At 38.7% G+C, this 13714-nt stretch overlaps 1 protein-coding gene across 5 annotated transcripts in view; it reads right to left on the bottom strand.

Annotated features, from left to right (window-relative positions):
* DIP2B (disco interacting protein 2 homolog B) overlaps positions 1 to 13714 on the bottom strand; it is a 249703-nt gene that overhangs the window by 67663 nt on the left and 168326 nt on the right. For 3 of the 5 annotated variants that reach the window (XM_059082762.2, XM_067009274.1, XM_067009273.1), the window contains 5 exons: positions 9102 to 9314; positions 6201 to 6356; positions 5598 to 5717; positions 1679 to 1876; positions 134 to 225 (listed from right to left, as the gene is read on the bottom strand). In XM_059082762.2, coding sequence (XP_058938745.1) covers positions 134 to 225; positions 1679 to 1876; positions 5598 to 5717; positions 6201 to 6356; positions 9102 to 9314 — 779 coding nt within the window. The remainder of the gene's footprint in view (positions 1 to 133; positions 226 to 1678; positions 1877 to 5597; positions 5718 to 6200; positions 6357 to 9101; positions 9315 to 13714) is intronic. The other 2 variants (XM_067009275.1, XM_067009276.1) reach the window with 1 other exon arrangement.

The raw sequence follows: 13714 nt of genomic DNA, 5'->3' as shown, positions 1-13714 counted from the left end.
TTATATAAATTGTGCTGTTGTACATTAAAAATCCAGAATGTGCATGCTAGAAAACAATAAACATCATCTCCCTAAAACAAACAAACAAAAAAAACCAAAAAAAAACAACCAACCAAACAAAAAAACCAGTTACCCTGTCTCCAGGTTTTAATACAGGTTCATTTTTGGTCCCCAGTTTATTAAGCAGTGTGTAGGCCAACTTTAAACTTCTGCTCCACAACTTTCCTGGAAAAAGAAAACAGTCATATAGAAAAACACAGGCCTACTTCAGCAAGAGGGCATTCAGTTCATCAGCACACCAAATGAGATAACGGCCACTAGCAAATGATACATTAGATAAGCATCACCCTCAACACACAGAGAGGCCCTCCACCACAAAAACTGCTTTACAGTCACTCTAGTTTACGAAAGCCAGTGCTGACTTCAAGCAAAAATGAAACATCACCGAAAGCTCACTCTGATTTACATAATATTTCAAATTCTTCTCTGAAGTAATCTGAATATCTTTAGAAATAATTTGATGTGAGCTGATCAGATTTAAAGGGAAGGAAACAAGTTTTTATCACAGGACTGAAAATGAGAAGATAGCTTCTTTCTAAGCTTTTTCTGAAGAAACACTTACACATATGATACTGGATACCTGAAGTAAGTGCAAAGCAAAAGTATGCCTCAAATGACTGAGCATTCCATACCACTGTATTTCAGTGAAAACAGACAATAAAATGGAAATTAACTATGTGAAACATGTGGATATAGTTAAAGATGTTAAATAAACATGTAAAGATTTGGCTAGTTGACTGCTTTCTTAAAGGGTACATGGATGAGATTAATGTACAGCTTCTGAAATGAATGCTGAAAACAATTTTAGGAGGAAAAGCCTATCTATTGTTCCCCTCTTCCTGCTCCTTTCCCCGACCACCCTTAGAAATTCTTATTTTAGATTACGAAGAAAGTGAAATCATTTTATTTTGTAAAGATATGTTAGTTTTACACACAACTCATTCAGAGGGGCATTGAAGATGGAAACTCATGTTAATCTGTACAATTCTTTAAATAAAAACTATTTCTCTAAAATATTCTATATGGAGATCTATAGACAATGTATACCACTTGTGAAGGGAAAAAGGAATCTGTCTGAATAAACTAGTACAAAATCTCACAGCCCAAGTTGAATCCATTCTTCTTGTTATTTAAAAAAAGAAATAATAAAGTTATTTTTAAAATTTATAAAACAAAACTAAATGGAAAAGTACTGATTCTTTGTTCATTATAGAATTTTGTGCCTACTACACGCAAGAGGCAGGATGAAGTAAATGACAAAGATCTAAAAAGTAACCAATTTCAATTTTTAGATAAAACCACCTGATTTTTACCATATGCCATTAATCCTGCCCAAATGTCTTCCTAAAATCCTCTCCCAATGTTTAAACATCAGTGGATCTAAAAAGTCTCTTTCTTCTTTTAAATATCAGCTGGCTTGCACCCAACTGATATCCTGTAGCAAAAGAAAATATTTGGCAACAGCTGTACTTAGAACTTAGGATCTTATTAAAATAATTTAAAAGATCTATTGAAACACAATGACCAGTAACTGCTAAATAGCAAGATAAAAACATTACCCATGATAATCTGAAGAACCATTAGGAGAAAAGGAAGGAACTGGACTCCTGAAACTCACCATAAGTAAGAGTGTAAATTGGTTTCCCTGTTACATCCAGTGCAGTCAGACAGGGGCATTTTGCCTGAGTTGTGCCCCAGCGCTGCAGGGCAGACTCAAGAGCAGGAGGCCAGTTACAGATGACTCCTAATGGCTCTCCCTTCACAGGGGTCATCTGCCGTCCCTCAGGCTTGGGTTGGTTGGGGTCTGGCTGAGGTACTGTACCAAAACAACCCCAACAGGTTATGAAAATAAGATCTGAAGTAAGTACAAATACCAACTAACACAACTTAGGTCTCTAATCTCAAATATATTTCCCCTTTCCCTTTATCTTTATCTGGCTTAAACTCACTCAGAAAATAAAGGACGCTGTTAGAAATAGTAATCCACAAACTGGGCCTTAATTCATTTTCCCACATAATCGTAAAATCATATTTAATATATTTTATGCAACAAATCCTGACCCTGACAAAGCAAATCCCTGAACGTTCAAAAAAACACAAAGCATACATTTCTGTTTAGCAATTTTACAATTTTTTTTTTTTTTTCCCCCGGTACGTGGGCCTCTCACCCCTGCGGCCTCTCCCACTGCGCAGCACAGGCTCCAGACGCACAGGCCCAGCGCCCATGGCTCATGGGCCCAGCTGCTCCTCGGTACGCGGGATCCTCCCAGACCGGGGCACGAACCTGCATTCCCTGCATCGGCAGGCGGACTCTCAACCACTGCGCCACCAGGGAAGCCCAATTTTACAATTTTTAGTAAGCTTGTTTTTAGACCTTTAGTTTGTGTCCAACGTTAGAAAGCCAGGTTCCACCTCACCAGGTTATGTTTAATGATAGAGCATTGAACTATGAATCAGAAAACCCAAGCTTACATTCACTTTTTACTAGTGTGACCTGAGGCAAAATGAGTTACCCCAACCTCAATTTTCCTCATCTATAAAACGGGGATAAAACAGGGTCATATTGGACTCAGGCAGACAATGGGCAGGAATGACAATGTTCCTTCCATGTCTCTATACCTCTCTGCACATCTCATATGGCCAATCCCTTTGCCTCCTGGTGAACTTGCACTCATCCTTCTCAGGATGCAGCTCTAATGGTACCTTCCCTGGGAAGCTGCTCGTGGCCATTCTTTCCTTAGTGCTTCCACACTGTGTGCTAGTGCACCCTTATTAAAGCACTGAGGATGCTCCAGAGCTTCTGCTACTCTATAATTTTTTCTCCCCCTTTGACTGAGAGCTCTTTTTTTTAAAAAAAAATATTTATTTCTTTATTTGGCTGCTCTGGGTCTTAGTTGTGGCACACAGGATCTTTGTTGCGACACACAGGATCTTTAGGTGTGGTGTGCAAACCCTTAGTTGTGACATGTGGGATCTAGTTCCCTAACCAGGGATCGAACCCAGGCCCCCTGCATTGGAAGCGTGGAGTCTTAACCACTGGACCACCAGCGAAGTCCCTTGACTGAGAGCTTTTTGAGAGAAGACATGGTTCATATTCCTCTTATTGCCTATAGTGCCTAATACATAATGGTTGCTCAATCAATGTTAATTAAATTGAACTGAACTTGGGGGACAAACAAGAAAAACACTAGGATCATTAACATGGGCAATTCCAGAAACTGGAGGTGACTAATATTTCATATTCTTTCATATAGATAAAACTTAAGTCCTCTTAATTTTTCTACAATAAACAAGTATTATTCAAACATTAAAAAGCAAAAAAAAAATCCTGTATTTTCATAGCAGGAAAGATAATTCACATATGGAACAAAAGGTCAAGTATTCACTGAGTGCCAATTATGTGCACAAGATGTGATAAACATTGAGAAGATAAATGCTGCACATATCATTCTTTGAACAAACATTTATTGCTTCTAAAAATGCCGGGTACAAGGAATACAGGGTCCATGTCCTCTAGGAGTATCCAGAGTACAGTGGGGACCCACTCATACACAGAGCTAAGTAACCACGACCAGTGCACGACAGAGACAGGTACAGAGAGGGCAGAAGAGGGCCATGCCACCCAGCTTAGGGGATGGGGTCTCCCACCTGGAGAAGGTAATGCCTGAGCTGAGTCTTAAAGGGACGGGAAGGGTAGGGATTAGCCAGGTGAGTAGGAGATGAGAGAAGCATTATAGAAGAGAGAACAGGTGGAATGAGCAGCAAGTATTAGAAGGGCAAATGAAATATGAAATAAATTTTATTTTACAGCTCAATTTAATGACAGGTTGGGGAAACTGACTTAAAATGTCATTCATTTTTCTACTGATATAGTTTTCTTTTTATGGACAGATTGTATATACGGTAGGCATAGCTCTGGTCAAAAAAGTCTGTACATTATTGCCATCCATTAGGCCTCAATGCAGACCCTGGGGCACACTCTTCCAGACTTCCAAAGACATATAGGTATTTTTCTTTTCCAAAGGTAACTGTCATTCAAATAAAAAAATGTTGCCTATTTAAAATTAGTGGAAAGCTGTTAGCTCTATTCTAATTGAGCTCAAGTATGAATATTGCTCAAGTATGACTCTATTAAACCTTGACCTTCACTTGCCTAGTCAATACACAGTACTAAAGAGACTGAAGAGGATATTACTGGCACAGACACCTTGCAAACATCAGTCCAAGAAGAAAGATGACCATAGTTCAATGAGTTTAGTGACTCCTAAAGAAACAGAAATTCATCTTAACCTCATACGTCAGGTTGCTTGTTGCTTCCTGCTGTACAAAGTGGGCTAAGACTGGATCTGGTCTACCAACATGCCTAGTTCCATTAAGGTCTGATGTGATTAAAGCCTACTCTTAGCCTCAGGATGTAAAAATGGACTGCAAAGCTACCAAGGCTTAGTTCTTTGGACGAAAGCTTTTGTTAGATAGAACTATCAAATGGCCATCCTCATTCCATCTATGCCTCCATATAGTCCCCTCCCAATCCTTCTATTAAATTCTAGACATCATATAATTTTATCCCTAAACATTTTTTAAATTATTGAATGAATAAATCACTCTTATCACTTCCTCTAGGGAGCCTTCCCTAATCACACAGATGAAACGGAATTCTTCCTTTCTCCAAACTGCCTATACCAGTTGATACATACATATTGACTAAACTCAGCTTTCACCTACAGTATATGTTTTGTCTAAATTGTAAACAACAACATGAAGGAAGAAGGAAGTGACTGTATTTTCATGAACCTATTTCACCATCTACCATGTTAAAGCAGATACATATATGTGTTGACTGGTTGATATAACAAAACGACTGGGTTATATCAGAAAAGAATGGGCAGGACTTCCCTGGTGGAGCAGTAGTTAAGAATCTGCCTGCCAATGCAGGGGACACGGGTTCAATCCCTGGTCCTGGAAGATCCCACATGTCTTGGAGCAACTAAGCCCGTGCGCCACAACTACTGAGCCTGTGCTCTAGAGCCCGCGAGCCACAACTACTGAGCCCGCATGCTGCAACTACTGAAGCCTGCGCGCCTAAAGCCCACACTCCACAACAAGAGATGCCACCACAATGAGAAGCCTGTGCACTGCAACGAAGAGTAGTCCCCGCTCGCCACAGCTAGAGAAAGCCCGCGTGCAGCAACCAAGACCCAACACAGCCAAAAAAAAAAGAATGGGCAAAGTTTTGAGATTGAATTTGACACTTCTGTTCTAGGATAATGCCAAATATAAACAATTTTAAAAATTATGTGTTTGTTCCTAATTTCAAAGAGCATATTTCTGTGTTCCATAGTTATCTCTTTGTTTTTCTCTCCCCTCCCTCTCTCTTTACTTTTCATCTGAGATTTAAAATATAAAGAGCAGAAAGGTATGAACTCTTTCAACCAAAAACGATGCCTTGTTCATCCTTAAATCCTATAATACCTAACATGTAGTAACTGCTTATGAAATTTCTAAGGAATATACGTGTCTGTTAATGTTACCACTACCTTCCACAATTTCTTCAGAGTCATCCACAAAAAATTCTTTTAAGGGAGGCCTTTTGGGTCGTTTCAGAGTGTTGAGAAGCTGCTGGATTTTTGTGGATACTCTGCTACTGACAGGAACACCTATAAGGGAAAAAAATGGTAAGTTAAAATTAATTGATTTTAGGGATATTTCACTTCCTCAATTCTCTTAGGAGCTTTTATTTCTAATAATGTTTGGCCTTTGTCCACAGTCTCATTCTATTTCAACTGGGCCAAACAGGTACAAATACGTACATTATCATTTTTATGACAACAGAGAAAAAATGTGCTATTATTAATACTGTTTAAATATTTCATCTAACATCCCTTTTCTCTCATAGCATTCTTTTCTTTTTCCATACTTTTTGTTCAGAGTATCTTTTTGAAAGTATAGACTAAGTGTGAACAAGTGTTAGCGCTGCTACAGTGCAGACGCTGAAAAGAGGGAGCTCAAGATGATTTGTGTGAGTAGGTCAATTGCAGTACAGTTCTGCCACTGCTGGACGTCAGGCACTGCTGTTTATAATTTGAATTTTTTCTGTTTAACTAATATGCCCTATTTAGCTATCAAACAGAGATGCCTACCATCAGCTGTATCCATGAGGCTGGACCTATTGGATCCTTTGTGCATGCCTTTAACTATCCCCGATGGGGGTAAATCAATATTTGCTGGGCGCATTGAGGAAGATGATGACGAAGAAGAGGTAGTTGTAGTGACGTCAGGGGGAGCAGAAAAATTCTCTAAGAGGGAAGAAACCAAAATTTAGAATTATATTACATTAGCAGTAAAAATAAGTCTTTATTTCTTTTTTTTTTTTTGGTTTGTTTTTTAAGAAGAAAGAAAACTACATAAATGGGACCCTAACTCCAATAAAACAACCTTTAAAATCACATTTTACCAGCAAGATATAATGAGAGAAGAAGAGGTTAAGCCAGGGCATCTCAGCTTTCTAAAATTATTACTCTTGAGAACTTGAGCAGCCTTAGTAAGATCAAATCGCATATCAAATATTTCTCAAAAATGCTGTTTTCTACACAGAAGGTCTGGTAGAAATCCAATGTTATAAAAATAACCATAATAAAATAAAAATTGCAAGTGACTTCAAAATGAAATCAGAGTATCATCATTATGGCTACTAACAGTCTAGTCTTCTGAGCATTTCTTCATGTATACATTGGTTTATCTATGTTTCTTCTTTCACTGAAGACAGAAATTGTGTCTTGGTAGTCAGATTGCTCAAGTTCCCAAATGAAGAAAACCAGATAAAATCCACTGTTAATTTTTATAAAATAACCAATAGATTACTTGGATCTACTTGACAGAAAAGGTTCTTCTCTTGCTCTAAGCATGATTAAACAGTGTTGTTATATTCTGCTTCATGTAGGGATTCTTACTATAAAGAAATAATGATATAGTTGGAAGACAGACATTCAACAGGGATGTGTTACAAAAAACTTAGAAGAAAATGAAAATTAGAGGAAGCAAAATATACAATTCGCAAGAATGAAAGGCCACTCATAACTATGAAAAAGGGAAAAAGCATAATATAAACAATTTAATATAAACAATTTCTAAAATCAATTTGGGAGTGAGCTTTCCATGCCCCAAAAGTCTATAATTACTAGTTTAATATTTTTTAAAGCTTTAAATACTTTGCACAAGTATATTGCAGTATATTCTTCCTGTAGGATAATGTGATAACAAAGCTTTATTTAAAAATAGACATTTTTATTTGACCCAGCAATTCCACTTATTGGAATACATCCTAAGAGGAAATAAACAAACAAATGCACAAAGTTGTGTGTTTGAGGATGTTCATTCCAGTTTCATAATAGCAAAAAAGTGGATACTACTTAAATGTCCAAAAGAGGGAAACGGCTAAAATAAGCTAGGGCATAGCCATACAGTTGCATATTTTGAAACCATAAAAAAACAAGTATAATTCTATATTAATGATATAAAAGATGTCTGTGATACACTGCTAATAAAAGCAGGTTATGAACATTATATTTAGTACAATTTCACTTCTGTAAAAACAAAAACAAAACCTTACATATTTATATGCAAATAAGGTCTAGAAGGATATACATGAAAGTGATAACACTGAAGTGTTATCTATACGAAGTGGCTTTGTAGATTATTTTTCCTTTTATCTGTACTTTCAGATTTTTCTTTTAGAAACATGAATTACTTCTGTTAGAGCAGACATCCAAAAGGCAATAATGTCGGATAAAATGGTTCCTGTGAGTACCTGAACCAATAACTTTTCACAGAGTGGAAGCAATATGAGATATGAAGTCAGATGAAATCATCTTGTTAAAAAAAATTCAGGTCAAGTTAACTGGGTATCAGGAAAATATTTTTAACAAGTGAAACTGCTCTCTTTTAGACAATGTGGGGATAAAACCTGACCCCACCATGGCTCTGTTGCTTTTACCCTCCCAATAAAAGAGGTGGTGGTGAGCTTGCTCATCTGTAGCTGCTTCGGGAGGTTCAGTCAATTAAAGTTACAGCTAAGAGTGCAGGACAAGCCATCAGTTGTTGGCACTTGGCCTTTTAACGTAGGCAAGCATACCCTCAAGGTAGCTATTTTCTTTAAAAATTATAGGCTTAAATTGAAAGGTTCCCAAGTTCTTCTTTTCAGAAATCAATTAATAGAATAAAGATATATATAAGATGAAACAGGAAGGTCACTGATATAAAAATTAAGACACCAAAATGCAAGTGGATTGTTAAAAAACAAGGGAAAGTATCACAGACACATGATGTTCATATACATCACTTAGTGCCATGTGTACCAACTAATTAAGCAAAAGCAGAGATCTGAGCTGTATCTTTATCTGCAGATGTCACAGACTGTTAGAACACACACACACACACACACACACACACACACACACACAGAGCAGAGCCAAGTGAAAGCTATATTCCATAGAGGAACACTGGCAGCAGGTAGCAGCTCACAGAGTACCAACATTCTCAGCCCGCACACTCCGTTGTAGCAATAGCACAGCAGCAAGGACGATAAATCCAGTCTTTATGCTAAAGACAAAAGGGTCTTATTGATATTGTCTTTAGTTCAGAATTTGCTCAGGTTTAATTTTTTTTTGTTTGAGAGAATGTAGACAACAATCCTGGGAAAATCTAATACGTTACATCTTTTAACACCTTTTACTTGATGGAATATTCTCCAATAGGGATAAACCACACTAAGACTGGTGTTATATCTTGCAGCGTGAGTATTGCTTATAGAAATAGCTATGGCTTCAGGTGGGCAATACTATGTACCAATAATGCAGACGCTCTCTATCATTCCAAGTGTAATGCTCGTGTTTCCTTCTTTGCCTCATTAACTGTCATGCTCTTTCTGATTCTATTTTTTTTAGGCCACCCTGAAAAACCTAATACAAATCATAACCTATTTCCTGGATACTGGGAGCCAAATGGAACATAATTTGGGCTTCTCGGGTATATCCAGCTCCTACCTATTCGAGTATTGGCAAATACATCAGCTAGAGACCCACTGGTTCCTTTGACCTCTCCATGGGACAGCGTAGAAGATGCGGATGAAGAAGTGGACGATCCCTGAATTGAACGGTTGATCCAGGACTCAGCGTTCTGTAAGCTCTGTTGCAAGGCAGCAGAGAGCGCAGCTTGGCGTCTCAGAGAGCCCTCATCCTCAGAGGCCGAAGACGTGTCTGTGTGGAATTAGAAAAAAAGAAGTTCTCGATCCTGCCTAGAACAGAGGGCTTTCAGATCTTTCTCATCGGTCACACATTCAGTTTTGACAGCAGCAAAAAACATTCATATTCTTAAGGTAGATTAATATGTAAAGTTTCTTGAGAATCTCAAGGAAAGGTTTATGAACCAAAGTCTGCAAAACTAAAGCAGCCAAAATCTAGAGGTAATTTTAAGCTCTTTTAAAAAACCCATTTTAGAACATGTAAACTTCATTGTTTTTCTGTTCTGAGCTTAATCAGTATCTGAATTCTTCTGGCTTATCTCCTTATGTTCAAATAATGCTGAAGTGCTTCTGTATCTTCCTCAGTCTCTTTATTGGAGAACCTTGTGACAGGCTGCTATACTGATTTTCTTAAGTACTTACTAACCAGTGTCTACTTAAAAGAAAATGATCTTGATGGGAAATATAAACACTTATTTTTGGTAACAACAACTAAAGTGCCAAATAGTGAACTAGGTGTTGAGGAACTGACTTATTCTTATGTGGAATAAGAAACAGTGCTCAGCCTGGAGGCCTTCATGGTTTTAGTGGAAAAGCTAGCTGGTCACAGGGCACAGGTGAGCTCTCCAAACGTGACTGGAGAGGTAACAGATCTGTATTTCTCTCCTTGATTCCCAGTCAGAGAACTGTGAGAAATTCACTGATGTCTGTATTTAGACTGGCTCTGACTTCAGGAAAATAAGGTCTAAATTAGAAAAGCATGTTGAAAAAAAGAAAAATTCAACCAAATATAGGATAGCCAAGGGAAGCAGAAGTCAGGAATTTATTCCAGGGCTCTGAGCTTACGAGTCATACAAGTTAGAGGGGCATTTAGTCTGATGTCAGATAAACCCTTCTAAATGATTTTGAGGGTTATAATTTATGGCCTGTGGATTGAATTTCATTCAATTTTTTAAAATTAAGTATTCTGTGGTTAGTCCTGCTGAACTCTTTCCTCTAACTCAGGTGAAACTGTGGGTCCATGTTCTATTACTTTGGTTCAGAGAGCCAAACAGATAACTAACAGGGCTAGAACACTGCTAAAACCTGACAATGGAAATTTGAACAACAAAAGACCAATTTAATCTAGAAGTCAAACTGTGCAGATCCAGAGTAAGAAAGTTAGAATAATGACTACATCCTTGCTTCCTGCTCTGAACTACCTCTGACTCATTCTCTCATACTGAAGGAGATCTGAGGCCCAAGACTTACTTACTTACTTACTTACTTATTTATTTATTACAGTGTACTACTTAGCTACATAATATGTGCTGGGAACAGTCAGGTTCTGGGGATTCTGAGATGTATGAATTCTTCTGAGACAGTAAATGCCCTAAGAAGGCTTACCATCTAATACAGGAGATACACAACTCCTCAGACTATTTCATACGAATATAACAGATGCTAGGAAATGGGGTGAGCAAAGGGTTTCACAGGAGGGGCACCAATCTCAGTCAGGGGTCTGAAGTACTTCTATGTAAATGGAGCACACCTTGAGGAGGTAAGGAAGGGGCAAAGATGAGGCTGGAGAGGTAAACAGTGACCAGACTCCAAAGGGATAAAGCGATGAGGTTCTTTAAAAGGAAAAGAGATTTATAATTAAACAGAGGGTGATTAAAGGGAAATACAGAGAAAGAAAAGTAACAGAATCTGTAACATTTTACTTAAGGAAAACATTTTTGCATAATCTCCAAGAAAATATTCTAACATTTCATCTGTACCTTGGGAGGCAGAGATTTCAGTCTTTGCAAATACGCTTAAAAAAAAAAAAAAGTACATGTGGGAGGAATGGGACAGGTGAATCTGACCCTAAGAATAAAGTATTTTCAGGGTGATACATCTCAGGATCCCACAAAGTCCACTGTATTTGCAGGCTGTCTTTACTGAATCAATTATTGTAATCTGTTTTAAGTCTAAAATCAGAATAACTCAATTTTTTTTTTTTTTTTTTTGTGGTACGCGGGCCTCTCACTGTTGTGGCCTCTCCCATTGCGGAGCACAGGCTCCGGACGCACAGGCTCAGCGGCCATGGCTCACGGGCCCAGCCGCTCCGCGGCACGTGGGATCTTCCCGGACCGAGGCACGAACCCGTGTCCCCTGCATCGGCAGGCGGACTCCCAACCGCTGCGCCACCAGGGAAGCCCCAGAATAACTCAATTTTTAAAAGATAGTTAAACCAGTATTTTCATGATTAGGTTTATGGAAAATTGGCTTCATTATGTTCCTATATTGGATCAACATGCAATTAGGTATATTGTTTCAATTCAATTACCTCATTTGCCTGCCAGTCCTCCTCAGAGTGTTTAGTGACTACAACTGTGGGGAGACTTAGTGTAGTGGAAACACTAAGTGGAAACACTGGCTTTGGTGTCCTCCTTCCATTTGAACTTTGGGGTCCACCACTTACTAGCTATGTGACTTGGGGACAAAATTACCCATCTGAGAAGGTTGTTTGCTTGTTCGTCCATTCAACAAATATTCTAAGTACTACACTAGTTGGTAGGAATAAAACAGTAAGCAAGAAGACACAGTCCCTACTCTAACAGGACTTAGAGTCTTTTTGTTGTTGTTGTTGTTTGGTGGTACGTGGGCCTCTCACTGTTGTGGCTTCTCCCGTTGCAGAGCACAGGCTCCGGACGTGCAGGCTCAGCGGCCATGGCTCACGGGCCCAGCCGCTCTGCGGCATGTGGGATCTTCCCGGACCGGGGCACGAACCCGTGTCCCCTGCATCGGCAGGCGGATTCTCAACCACTGCGCCACCAGGGAAGCCCCAGGACTTAAGAGTCTTAAAGGAGTTCGAGGTAGGCACCCAAGGAAGTGAGACCTCAACCAGGGTGGGAACGGTAAGCAGGAATTACTTATGAGAGGAGAGAGGAGAGTCAGGTAGAGGGAACAGCATGTGAGAAACCTGGGAGAGGACAGGAAACAAAGCACATTTGTAGATCTGGGAGAAATGAGACCAGCTGAAGCACAGGATGCAAAGCTGGTACTGATGAGATGAGGCTGAACGAGTAGACAGCACTGGGTTGCTAAGGGCCACATAAGTCAGCTGAGGAAACTTGCCTCTGTGCTAACTGCTGTGTGAGACCACGAAAAGAGACAAGCTACAGAAAGCACCAGCAGTGCCAGCATATAGCAGGTGGCCAATAAACATCAAGTCCCCTTCTGCCCTGAAAAACCCACCCTATGTTACCTCACAGACACAAAACTGTGGCTGTGAAAAGCTTACAAGTGATCACATGTTAAGATCACACAAAACGTAAGCACTACTCTAGGACTATGTCTTTTTAAAGATAAAAACAAGCTCCCTTAAATATTCATACATTTATTTGGTATCTTTTTTTTAAAGTAACTGTCACCCATGAAATTGTTATGGATTAGTAGAAAATTGGGCAAGATTAAATTAATATTAATAGAAATAAAGCTCTCATTTTCCCACTGATTCTGCTCTGGTTGAACAGGAACTCACGACTCTTATCCATCATAACTAAAGTCCTTGCCTAACTTCTTGTATATTATGAATATAATAGGTCTACACAACAGAAAACTATTTTGGAAACACAGTTTGACCTTCAGGTTATAACTGATGTGATTTTAACAAAGTATCATTTCATACGGATCACCAGAAGCCTAAAATCCATTTATAACCAATTAGGAAACATAAAGACAATTAGTTTGTGGACTTTAAGGGAAGAAAAGTCCTGAATTTACTAACTGTTCTTACTGCTGTATCACTCTTTAGCCATTTGTGGAAATGACTCCCTTATTCTTGGTAGAAAATATATCTATTATATCTAAAAATGTTTACCTTAAAATTTTAAATACCTACCATATTATCTTTCCATCCCACTCCTGGGTACCTACCCAAGAGAAATGAAAGCATATATCTGTCTGTACAAGGACTTGCACATGAATGTTCATAGGTGCTTTATTTGTAATAGCTAAAAATGGGAAACAACTCAAATGTCCATCAACAACTGAAAGGATAAACAAATTGTGGCGTACCTTTACAATGGAATACTACTCAGCAATAAAAAGGAATGAACTACTGATACAGACAGCAACATGGGTGAATCTCCATATAATTACGCTGAGTTAAAGAAGCCAGAACTTCCACCCACCGAAAAGAAGAACAACTGGGTGATTCTATTTATACAAAACCACGAAAGTCTAGAAAATGCAAACTAATGTATAGTGACAGAAAAAACAGATCAGTGGTTACCTCATGGGGATGGGGAAAGTTGAGATTACAAGGGAATGATGAGGAAACTTTTGGGGGGTGAGAGATGTTCATTATCTTAATTGTGGTGATGGTTTCACAGTTTTGCTATGTCAAACATAGCAAAGTATATGCTTCAAATATGTGCAACTTACTGT

Source organism: Kogia breviceps, chromosome 12 (assembly GCF_026419965.1).
Source record: "Kogia breviceps isolate mKogBre1 chromosome 12, mKogBre1 haplotype 1, whole genome shotgun sequence".
In the NCBI taxonomy this organism is placed as follows: domain Eukaryota; kingdom Metazoa; phylum Chordata; class Mammalia; order Artiodactyla; family Physeteridae; genus Kogia; species Kogia breviceps.
The sequence above is the reverse complement of the archived record's forward strand: the minus strand, read 5'-3'. Positions and strand labels throughout refer to the sequence as shown.